Source organism: Pyxicephalus adspersus, chromosome 3 (assembly GCF_032062135.1).
Source record: "Pyxicephalus adspersus chromosome 3, UCB_Pads_2.0, whole genome shotgun sequence".
NCBI lineage: Eukaryota > Metazoa > Chordata > Amphibia > Anura > Pyxicephalidae > Pyxicephalus > Pyxicephalus adspersus.
Window position 1 is genome coordinate 25,060,779 of NC_092860.1, and position 13,133 is coordinate 25,073,911.

The window sequence follows — 13,133 nt, forward strand, 5'->3', positions numbered from 1 at the left end:
AATCAATTGACACCATTGACCAGTGGATGTCCACCTTTAACCTGCAGAGACTTTGCTGAATTGCAACTAATAGTTTTACTAATTTGCTCCCAATGAATCTTTCATTATCGGTGGCAGTGTTCAAGAAGTGCACATGAGAATCGTTGAGTCGTTTTAGAATGTAGCTCATCTTTTTGATCCTGAGCAGATAAAGCACTGACAGTCAAAACACTTTATAAAAAAAAGAAAAAATAGAGGAGGAAGGGTTAATAATAAAGAGGCAACAAACGTAAATGACTAAAAATATGGAGAGGCTGCAGTGGAAGAACAAATAATGATGGTGTGCAAATTCACAGAAAGGTCAGAGCATAACGGAGTATAATATGCAGGTAGCTGGTCCAGAGAAAATAATTCTAATGGGCATAGGTGAACATGGATGTAACTATCGCTTTTTATAGCCCACATGGCGGTCAAGAAACCTCAAAGTACTCACTCACACAGTTTTTCTCCCACTTACTGCAGCCATTGACTGAACATAAATCATTAGGAAAGGTAACTGGGTAGACAGAGTGACAAGGGTGACTATGAGTAAAATGCTTAAGACACAGTTAAAATATACATTTGTGGATGATTTTACCTACCAAGGAATTGTGAATCACTGTCCAGTTTTGTTCAGTTCTGTCTTGTGAAATTGAATATTTTGACTTGCATATACATTTGTCCCACTTTGACTATTTAAACTATTGAAGGCTACGGCTACTGAGTCCTCATGGTAAATGCAAAGCCTCTGAACATTGTATTGGTGCTTAAATTGTTGCACATTTCTTTTTTTTTGCCATGTAATTACCTTGAAAAGTCAGTGGCCATAAAAAAAAAAATCCTAGAAAAGTTGAATTTTTACTATAGCAACTTTTTTGAGTCACAATTGACCTAGTTGAAATATTAGTGTCATCCCTCCTAGGCATTGAAACAACACAAAGTAACCAGTCCCTATGTTGCCATGAGGAGGGGGCCCAGTGACCCTTAAACTTTGGATTTGTAATATTTTGTGACAATGCATTTATATTAAAGGAAGAATACTGTATTTTGTAGTGTTGGTGATTGTTGCACCTCAAGATTGTTCATGAATATGTAAATAGATATGTATATGTATATAGAGGTGTGTATGTATGTGTATATATGTATATATATATATATATATAAATATATATATATAGAGAGAGAGGTATGCATAGGTATGTGTATAGGTGCAGGAATGTTGAAACCTGTTTTTCTTTGTACTGGCCATCTGGATCACCTAGGGGATGTCTTATCAGTGGTCAACCAAGGAACAACAAACAAAACAAATAATAAAACATGTCAGTACACAAGATCTAGTTCCCATAACAAACTGGTTACCAGTAGGACCCTCACGGGGCAATTAATCCATCAAACCAGAGTGGGCAGAAGATGGATGCATAATCAAACAGATGGGTTGGGTTGATAACCCAGCTGGACCTCTGGTTGACCCTTACATTTAGATTCCAGCAAGAAATTGTTATATCAAATTTAGTTGGGAGGTTCATCAAATGACAGTAACCAATCCCAATCCAGTGGGGTGGGTGCCAACTGATGGTCATCGTACCAAACACACCCACTAACCAATCAAGGAGTCCCAATGTTACCTAATGGGACTTAAATATATAAAAAGGGGAGCTAGAATATAACAAAGGAGAAAAGGGAATGATGGGAGGGAATCAGGCTCATGGAGTACCCATCAACATCCATACAGGTAGCTATTACACATTCTTGAATTGCATTCTATGTTATTTGATGTATTGTGTATTACTTAGTTACTAGATTATTACAGGGGTTACTATTAATAACTTTATGTTCATGTAATATATATATATGTGACATTGATTCAAGTTCCTATGTGTTTAAATATCTGACAATATTGCTGTGCACTTTGTCTTACCTTGTTGTCTTAATTAAACTGTTTGAATGACTAGCTATTATTTGTGCATGAACCTTCTTTAATTGAATATCTATATGCATTGATAGGAATATAATTTCCATATTTATGCAGATAGAAGATAGATAAAATATACCTAAATAACAGTGATGTGTTTGTATTTCCACATGGCGTTATGTGTGGTTGTCATTTCAAGCATACTAATGCATGATCTGTTTGAATAAATGAGTTTTACCTATCATGGACATTCCTCCTAGCCAATCTGATGCATCTAATGGAATAGTGATGCCATATAGGTATGTTGACTATACGTGGTTTTGGATTTATCGCATATTATTAATCTACTAGGTTTCACCTGTATAAAAATGAGATGAATATCATCTGAGTGCACCTTGGAGATATCATAGAGGACTAATGTGCCAATTTGAATAATAGATAAATGTTTGTAATAATTTTGATCTTCAGGAATTTCTTAAAATCATTTAAATAAGAGAATGAGAAAATGTCTGTGATAACTGCATACATTGTTGAACATCAATTGATGCTAACTTGGGAATATTGAAAGACTTTATGACCCTAGTAGTAGATTTTATTTAACTTGGCAATTATATTACATGATATTACAGTCCAGTGGTTCATAGGATGTCATACGTTATTTAAATATCTTTGTGGCTCAGAAAATTAAGTTATGAAATTGCTTCTATGATTGATATTGGGAACATTTACAATTATGCTCCTTTGAGCAAATTGTTACCATCCAATATAATATTTTATAAGGTCATTACATTGGATGGAGTCTTCCATATTCTGTTTAATGATTGTGTTCTTGTTTAAACACTTTTTATTATCTGGTTTAAGAAATGTAACTGCTGAGTAAATATGATATTTTTAAATAAAGATTGACCTTGTAAGGGAATTAGCAGAGTGTCTTTTTTTTCAATTTTTGTTCAGGGGCCCAGATTTTGATTTATATTGGAGTATTTAACTAATCCTCAGTTTCTCTTTGCTTAAAATATTAGGTGTGCAAAAGTTTCACATGGTATAATGCCAGATTTTGGTGTGACACAAACCATTAAAGTTGAACAGCTTACATAAACTGTGCAAAGAGCAAAGCCATGAAGGACCTAATAGGTCTACCTACGTCAAAGTGCCTGCAGGAATATACAGGGGAGCAAATACAAGACCAGTAACCCTACACAGGAAGAGAACAGCACTAACTGGTCTGTATACCAGGATGTTCCTACAAAAAGGCAAAGTTTTCTATTGGATTACTGATATATCTGGAAGGAGTACACAAAGGAAATCATGATCCACATGTATTTGGACAATATTTGATTAATCCGACTGGTACTTGCCACCTATGGTAATCTGATAACCTGTGATTTTTTTTCTTTTTTTTGAAGTCCTAGTTCTTTTGGGCCCTGTGATTTCTAGTAACACCCTATAAAATAGTTTTTTCGGTGAGAATGACTGAAGAGAATAGAATATATATATATATATATATTTATATAAAAGACCAGCTGATATTTATTTACATTGCCTCTATTTAGTTGATAGAAGTCAATGAATAAAGAAAGCAAGTAGAACCTGTAATCATAAAATGATTGCTGATGTATGATGTATATGTGGCGTACCTCCAACATTTCATAAAATTAGAAAAAGAAGCATCAACTTTTGGAAGCCAAGCACAAGCCCCTGCTGTGCTCTGTTATATTGATCCCTTATACGCACAACAGAAATAATAGATCTAGACTTTCTTTTTAACCACTAGTATTTCTTTATGCTGGCTTTTTGAAAAAGCAAAAGCAATAATATAGAGGTTGAAGTAAAGTTTTAATGTAATATAACACTTTCTGTAGGTAAATAGTACATTTTATATAGACCTGTGCAACAGAAAAAAAGAGAAGTGGGATAAATGATTTTGGTAGCAATAGATTTTTTTAATTTCTGCCCACCTAGTTTGTTTCTATTGTGTTATCTATGATCTTGTGTCTTTTTGGTATTATAGTTTATAGGTATGCAAGTCACATTATACACACAATGATATTCCAGAGATTATAAAAAATGAATCACTATGAATATCTACAAAACAGAAGACAAGTCTGGTGCCACCTAACAAGGGCTTGACATTTTTTTCTTGACAACTTTTTTTTGAAACAACTTTAAACAAAACTGCCAGTTATTAGTAAGAAGTGATTTACTTGTATATCGCTAAAGAATCCTATTTATCCAGACCTCGATATGGATAGTTGTAGTTAGTCAAATCCAGCTAGACTCGATGGAAGACGTTTCCTTGATTTTGTTCTTAACATTTTCATGTGTTATTAGTGTATGTGTGGTGAAGAAGGGGAGAGGGTTAAAGGAATATGAAATGAAAAAAATAGGAAAACCCAACAATGAAATAACTAAAGATGGGTCTGAGAGGAATGTAAAGGGGAACATTAGGCTAGAGAACAAAAAAAGGATCTGAAGGTGACTGATAAAGCAAATAAAGAAGAGTGACTGGAAAATGAATTATTTATCCGGCGCAAAGAGCTGACACAGCAATACTAGAGAAAAAAGAGAAGCACAAGAAGCGCATGGATAACCGTACAGCTGGCATGTTGGAGATAGCATTTAATCCACCTGGCAGACATTGCCTAAATCACAAACTTATACAGACACAAAAATACAAGGATATATTTACCCCCTTACTCCAAGCTATGTTCATCACTGAAAATAATGATACAACCGCTACTACTGCCAGAGGGGCAGCAATGATTTGCTCGACATGGGGTAGATATGGTATAGACAGCACAGGATGTGATATCCTGAAGAATGGATGTAGAAGTTAGACATATGTACTGTATGTATATATGTGTATATATATATATATAAATATATATATGGATAGATAGATATGTTACTGTATATTTCTTCACATACAGACAGTGATGAGTAGTAGTGAAAAAGAACAGTTACGTCTTCTTCAGACTTCTTTGCAATCTTTCTATTCTCTCAGCCAGTCTGATTGACTGACAAATCTGCTGGGCGAGAAACGTCATATTTTCATAGCCTATCAGAAGATTATTAGAAATAATAGATGAATTGAGAGTTGAAATATTGAAGGAGTTCAGAGTGTTCATATAGCAAAGCAAGTTATCATTTTGCAAAGGACTCTTCTCATTTGTTCCTGGATGTTCATGAATGTAGTGAAACCCTAATTACTAGAATACCCAATCACATACAAGGAAAAGTTAAAAAAAAAGATTTTTGCTTTACCTGATTGAATGGCAGATTGGCAGAATTCAATAACTCAATAAATAATAAAACTCCTTGCAAGGTGATAATTTACTAATCTGCCTGAACTTCTTTCATAAATTACCCTAAGGTTTCTTTTCCTATACTACAGGTTGCAAAAATTATTAGAAAGCTAATAATTGATCAGTTGCTATGTATAATTTCCACTTTTACCATGCCCCTGCTTTTTGAACTGATAAAGTAGATCCTAGACCTTGTTTAGGCTTTATGAATTGCCTTCTGCTCTGTATGTCTCCAAGGAATAAAAAAGTCCTGCTCGCTAAACAACTACATCCTACTTGTTACAAATTGCTGTCACCATAGGCTTTGTTTTACTCTGCCTTTATAAAATGCCAACTGTTAAGCTGTTCCCTTTTTAAACCTACGTGCTCTACTCTATAAGAGGACACATCATGCAGTGTTTGCCATGCTCTGTGTTCTAAAATAGGCTTTTTGTTTCTAAAAAGTTATTTAGTCCACTCGTGCTAAAAATCTGCTGTACCCCATGCTGTCTCTAAAGATCTGACTAATGTTCTTTCTAAAATTCTTTCCCATACCTTTGTTTCTATAAAATTCTAGCTTCTCTCTGTGAAAGCTGTATACTGCCAACCTTAAGCAGCTGTTGCCTACTTTGTTATAAAAAAAAAGGCTTGACTGTTCTTTTTACAAAACCAGACAGTGCTGCTGGTGCAAATAGCACTGTTCTTTGTGTAAATAATAGCTACACATTACTATCTAATTAGACAGCTGCATAATAAGGGTTTCTTTGTAAACATTGCTTCATTTGTTTTTGAAATGTTTGTTTTTATAGAAGATGCTAGACTTCCATTACTGCTACTCTGGGCTCAGTAAATAACCAGAGGCTATTCTAATTTACAACCACTTTTGCTACCATTTTATCAATCTGCAACCTTCCATCCTTTGTATCTTAATACATATAAGCACTGATGACCCTCCAAGACTGTGACATCTGTCTGTTCTTTGTGGACAATTCTCCTAAAATATAGAGGAAGGCCACTCTTCTTCATATATGCAGTGACCGCTGAACCCCTGGCATCTGACATTTATTATCTAGGACTAAAGATTGACCATACAACATGCAAACTCTACACATGTTCATAGTCAAAGTCATGACTCTCGGAACTAAGCCTGTCCCCTAAAATTATAATTGTCCTAACATAAAAAGGACATTTGGAACAAAGCCATAAAAACTCATATTTCTCCAAACATCTTCAAAGTCATGAACCTTTACATTAAGCCTTTCCATTTTAGGTTCAAAAATCATAACTGTCCTGACACAAAAAAGGACATACATGACAAAACCATGCAAAGTTCACATATATCTGTCCATACTTGGTCAAGTCATGACCTTCTGCAATAAGCTTGGCCTTCTTTGAGAAAGGACATCTGAAACAAAGCTGTGGAAACCGTACACATATATGTTCAAAGTTCTTCAAAGTCATGGCGCTTTACATTACGCCTGTCCCCTTTCAGGTTCAAAAATCATACCTGTCCTGACATAAAAAGAACATCTGGTGCAAAACCATGCAAACTCCACACATACCTGTCCATAGTTGGTCATGACTCTCTGCCCTAAGCCTTTCCCCTTCTGGTTCAAAAGTCCTGTCTGTCTTGACACAAAGGACATCTGGGTTAAAGCCATGCAAACTCCAAATACATTTGTCCACAGTTGGTCAAAGTCAAGACCTTCTGTACCAAGCCCATCTTCTTTGGGATAATAAAACCATAACTGTCTTGACATAAAAAAGACATCTAAGACAAAGCCATGCAAACTCCACACATTGGTCAAGGTCATAATCTTCTAAGCTAAGCCTGTCCCTTTTTAAATTCAAAAATTACCCCTGCTGCATCTGTGACAAAGGACTTGCTACAATGATTATCACCCTTTGCTGCATCACACTGTTTTCCATGTCTCTCTCGGCTTGTTTATCTTCTGAAGGTATGAGATCACAGGTTTAGTGAAAGACATGTAAAAATGAATATTTCATATCTGTTCCATTAAAAATGTACTCAGTGTGTCATTAAAAGCCCTACTTGCAACAATCCTTCTGTTGATTCTGCTCCCTCTATTTATTTTATGTGTACTCTTCATTTAAAGAGGTATATAAATATTGATATATATACTCCTGCTTATTTCTAAAGAAAGGTGACATAGCTGATGGTGACTGTTACAGAAACCCAACTCCTGAGTCGCCTTGTGCTAAAGGGATTTTGCTACAGCAGCAAGCCGCACATAGGCAGGGTTCGGTTAATTCTGGTCCATAATTCATGACATCAGAACCTTGGCATGGGGTCACTGAGTGATTTTCCCTGAAGAAATGGTCCTGATTGATGATGTCATAGACACCCAGTGTGAACATATTGCACAGTACGCAGTTATGTACATCTATATACATTGTGGAAGAGGCTTGATGCAGCATGTAAAGGTTCTGCCAGAGTTGTCAAGGCAGAAGGTGGGTTATCCAAATGTTATCATCCCACACAGTTTCATCACCGCCCTGAATGTCTTATTGCTTATTACATGGAGTCTGTGAGCTCAATCAGGGAGCAACAATTTCTGTGCTAGAGCAAATACGCCCACTCAGATCTCAACCAGACAGTCCTGAGGCACCAAGCCTCTTTTCTTTCCACTGGACACTCTAATGAGGCCTTCCGAATCTGGCTTTTCAACTCCCACACAGACCTGAGGATAAAAAAGATTAGAAGTTGTTAGGGAAGTTAAGTGTCACAGCCTCCCTATATATATATATCATATTTGAAGAAGGTTGGAGAAGGAATTGATTGTCAGTTCAAGTGTAAATATAAAGCTCGGTATGAATTTAAAGATAGATTCATATTAAATAACACTACAGATTTCTCCAGTGTAATTGCTTTTATATTATTTTTATGTTTTCTTTTTTAATTTACCCCCTACTGCTACTGAAAAAAAATCATTTTAATTTAAGAGTTTAATTTCTGAGAACAATTTCTCAGAGCAATGTAGATGTTTGTCGTGTATAATCTACATAACCCTGTGTTGTCCTCTCTAATATAGCAAAATGTGCCTGAATTGACAAGCCTAATTCTTGCAGAATTGAAGTAGGATTTTGTCAGAGATAATTACATCAGTTATTATTATATGGTGCTTACCATGGCTTTAGGCTGGTGAAAACTATATGGGTTTTAATAACATATCTGTTGAGGTCAGTAGCAAGATAAGAACAATTCAAGAGAAACACCCTGGGGACTATTTATACATGTTTTCACTAAATTAACACAATTTTCATCCAGGATTCACATTTTTTTTAATTTATTAAACTATTTTATTTATTTTATAATGTTATTTAACACTGTAAGAACTATGTCATGCAATTATTAATAAAAGCCTAGCTTCTGAGCAGAGTAGCCTAGACTTCCATTGTAAGAGCTCAGCCCACGCAATTAGGCATTGAGGTTGTTTTTGTGTCATCAGAGACAGCTGATTTCAGTGTTCCTAGTGATTTCAGTCAAAGAGACCCTATATAAAAGACAGTTAGATAGCCATACATAGCCAAATATGTATAACTACAAACTTGCCAGAGAAACACACATTTTTAAGAACATTACGATATACTGTAATTATTACATTACAACAAATGGCAAACCTATGTACAGCGGGGAGAAAAAGGACCTCCTGTGGTTTTTAGTCACTTGTTACCCAACAATCAAAAATCTTGCAAGTGTTCACCACCTCATTTCTGTGGCTACCTAAGGAGTACTGCTGCTCATGTAGACACAGGTTTCTACCATAATACAGAGATAGAAAAGTGAGAAGAGGGTTTTTTCAGGCAAATATATATTGAAATACAAAAGCATAAACAGCTTGAGTAGTAGTAATGATAACAATATTACGGATAGGATTGGTATAGTCCCAGCCCCTTAGATAGTTTTAGATTTTTTCGAGACTGTATGTTAAACAATTCTCTTCTAAGAGTTACTTAAAGTCCATAATCTCCATCTAGGAATACAGTGACATAGAACACTTGTAGGAAACATATAGGTCTTAAACCCGACGCATTTCACCTGACTAGACGTCCTCAGGGGAGCATGAGACAGAACTATAACTTAGTATGAGAAAACATCTAGAAAGACTATCATAACTACATTTTATCTTATAGTATGATGAAATAAGAGTACAACATTTGTAATCACATGCCATTGTACTAATATACTAATAATAAGAAGATAATCATGATAAACATCATATGATATAGATCTATGTTGTATATAGCACGTGATTACAAATGTTGTACTCCTATTTTATCATACTGTAAGATTACAAAATAATTCTGATTGTCTTTCAAAATGTTTTCTCATACAAACTTTTAATACTGCTCCCTTGAGGAAGCCTAGTCAGGTAAAACGCGTTGGGGTTTGAAACCTTTATCTTTCCTACAAGCATTCTATGCCCTGTGCCCCTAAATGGGAATTATGGATGTAAAATAACTCTTAGGAGAGAATTGTTTAGCATGCAGTCTTAAAAAAACACAAATATCCAAGGGGTAGACACTATACCAATCCAATCTGTATTACTGTTATTATTACTACTACTCAAGCTGTTTATGCTTTTGTATTTACCTTTATAGTTGCCTGAAAGAACCCTCTTCTCACTTCATTTTTTTCTTCTCTAATTTTGATTTAGGGGGTGCCACGTACATTTAGTTTTAAATTATTTGAGTAATAGTAGGTAACCACTTCCTTGGTCTATAAAGAGATAGTAAGAAAAATAGCATGGATTCTACTGATTTTCCTGCTTTGGTTGTCACATAGAGACATTTGATAGACCCGTTCATTGGTTAAATTTAAAAATAATTTAATTGTGACGGAGTAAAAGGGGATAGATGGCCAGGCTGAAGGGTATGGGAAGGAGGCATGAAGATTGTATAGTGAAGATAGGCAAAAGAATGGGCAAAAAGACATGAAACAGTGACTTTTGATTGTGGAGAAAGGGGAGAGACTAGGCAATGAGATGGTATGGAAGGGGCAGTGAGGTGAAAGGTGGTTAAACAGTAAGGATGTGAGGTAGCAAGTCCAAACTTTAGAAGAGCAAGGTAAAAGAAGCAATGTGGCTGAATTATGGAAGAGGGGAGAGGAGGACATATGTGTCAATCTTTGGTTGAGGTCTTAAAAGGTTACTAGCCTCAATTTATTTATTCTGTATTGACCCAAAAGGTAAATTTCCCATCCTTCTAGAAAATGACATGCAATGCATCTTGACCATAGGAGGAATCCTATGGTCAAGATGCATTGCATGGCATTTTCTAGAAGGATACAGTTCAATTTTTTTTTAGGTAGGATGCTCTGTTTCTAATTCTGTATAGTCATTGGAGTTCTGAATAGTCAATAGAAGTTGAATTAATTAATAAATATGAATTTTCTTCAGGCTGCTGATTCTCCTAATATTATTGAGCATCAATAATGTTAGTTTCCATTTAAATGTTGTTTCCATGGTTTGGGGACACTACAAAGTAATGGTCCTGTCCTGTATGCCTGCTTTGACCCTGGTTATATAAGAACACAGTTTTTACTATATTATAGATATATATGGAAAAGTATCTGATAAAAAAAAACATTGCTCATTTGCATTTAGCAGTTAGTTTTTCCAATTTATTGTGAAACATTATCAATTAGTGTACACAACACAGTTTCTTTTTTTAGACATTTTTTGTGACCGTTAGACTATGAGTAGCACTGAAGACCCAGGGACCTGTGAATTGCACTTACTTGTCCTTCCTTTAGGCTAAGTTGGCCTTGTTCTTTGACTCCATGGAAATTCCTTATGCTCTTCCACACTGTCTCCCCCAGCCGGACCCTCTGAACAAAGTTTGCTGGAAAGAAACCAGTCCGGTCACCACATTTTCCCTGCAAAATCAAGTATGATATAACAAGTCAAATTACTGTTCACCTTCACTGATACATAGCTGCATAGCTACATAGATTAAACAAAAAAGTGTATTGAGTTTAATTATCCCTTTCAAACATTCCCACTTGTTAAATTCTGCATAGAGCACCTGTATGGTAATGCCTGGGGACAATGAAGCAGAGGCAGAAGGGGGTGCACATGGTAGCAAGCAAATGAAAGTAGGGAAGAAGATAGAGAGGGTTCAAGTAAATGTCAGGTTAGTAGAGGGAAGGAATGGGGAAGGGTGTGAGAGAATAGAAGGGGAAGATAGAAACTGAATGAGGTCAGACTAAAGTAAAGAGAGTGTCACATGGAGTTGAGTTGAAGTGGATGATATAATAGGCTTTCATTCAGATGAGGGAACAAGTTGGTTGGAGAGATGATTCAAGGACCTTCAGGACAGTAATTCTGGTATTATGGGACGGTGGTAGGAGACTCATTTTAGGAGTGGTGGAGTCCAAAATAGGGTTCTTTGTTGTGGATGGAGCTGCATGTTAATATTATTGTTTCCAAGGCGGTGTAGTGAGGCTGGGTAGTAGTGTGTGCCCTACAGAAAAATGCGGGACTCAGGACAAACAGGTAAATTCTATTTTCTATTCTATTCTATTCTTTCTATTCTTTTCCTGTGGACTCTGGGTCAAATATTAAAAAACTTATAGAGGTTTCAAGTATCCTAAACTCTATCCATAGATTATGTAATACCATCCCATATCACCTTAATTCACAGGACCATAATAGTGTATTTACTGTTGCATCTCATGAGCACCTGGATGGATTTTTGCAGTTGGTGCTACCATCTATCCATCACATTTTCTAGCAGAATTACAGAGTTTACAGTTGAAGTATCAACAATACTAATATATATGTAGTGAACCCCCAGTGGTAAAAAGGAGATCCAACTCCATCCTTTTACACAGTGCTCGTAATTGTAATATCTTAATACTGTTGGCTCTGAAAGGGGAGTGATTGACAATCTATGAAACTACAGGGAGGGAAATGACAGGTATGAAGTAATAATATCCAGTAAATGGCAATCTAAATACACCCATACACTAATATTGTTTTTATTTATATTATAATAATTATTAAATTATTATTTATATTAAGTATTTATTTAGCACTAACATATTACGTAGCGCTGTACATTAAAGTACCTTATTGGAGGAGCGGAGAGAGCGGCAGGAGGAGTATTGTTCTATCAGGTCAGAAAGGTAAGTGGGACAAGAACTGTGGAGGGATATGGAAACAAAGCACAGGAGCTTGTATTTGATTCTCAGGTGAAATAGAAGCCAATAAAGAGAACTACAAAGAGTAAGCGGTGGGAAGGATGGATGAGTCTGGCTGCAGCATTCATAATAGATTGTAGAGGAGAGAGTCGAGTTAGTGGAATACCAGAGAGGAGGAGGTTACAGTAGTCCAGATGGTAGATGCCAAGAGCAAGAACAAGGAGTTTGGTGGTCTCTGGGGACAGGTAGGGGAAGATTTTGGAAATGTTGCGCAAGTGAAAGTGACAGGACCTGGAAATGTTCTGAATATGGGGGGTAAATGAGAGGGCAGAGTCAATGGCAATGCCAAGACAACGTGCCTGAGGGGAGGGACAAATAATAGTGTTAGGGACAATTAGGAATATGTCAGGGGGAGATCTGGAATGTGAAGGGGAGGATGATGATGAGTTCTGTTTTTTCCAGAAAGAGTTTCAGAAACCTTTCCGCGATCTATGATGAGAATCCTACTTTAAAAGACAAAGTATTATCTTTATCTATAACCCTGCTTCGGAGGGGAACATACCCGTACCTTAAAAATATACAGAGTTCAGGTAGACTTGAACCCTGGATCTCCAAGCTCTGTGATCTATGTGACCTACCCAAAACCCATGCTGTTCCTCACTTCTGATCTTATTTCCTGTGGTCCCTAATATACATGTAGCAATCCTGCTACAATGTGCTATTATTAGGTTGTATCACAAATATTTTTTCACTC

The 13,133-nt window shown here is 36.1% G+C and overlaps 1 protein-coding gene across 2 annotated transcripts in view; it reads right to left on the reverse strand.

Annotated features, from left to right (window-relative positions):
- Positions 1-3,747: 3,747 nt before the first annotated feature.
- Positions 3,748-13,133, reverse strand: part of STAC2 (SH3 and cysteine rich domain 2) — a 42,932-nt gene continuing 33,546 nt past the window's right edge. For both annotated transcript variants that reach the window (XM_072403997.1, XM_072403996.1), the window contains 2 exons: positions 10,976-11,113; positions 3,748-7,916 (listed from right to left, as the gene is read on the reverse strand). In XM_072403997.1, the coding sequence (XP_072260098.1) occupies positions 7,815-7,916; positions 10,976-11,113 (240 nt within the window). In that variant the 3' untranslated portion in view covers positions 3,748-7,814. The remainder of the gene's footprint in view (positions 7,917-10,975; positions 11,114-13,133) is intronic.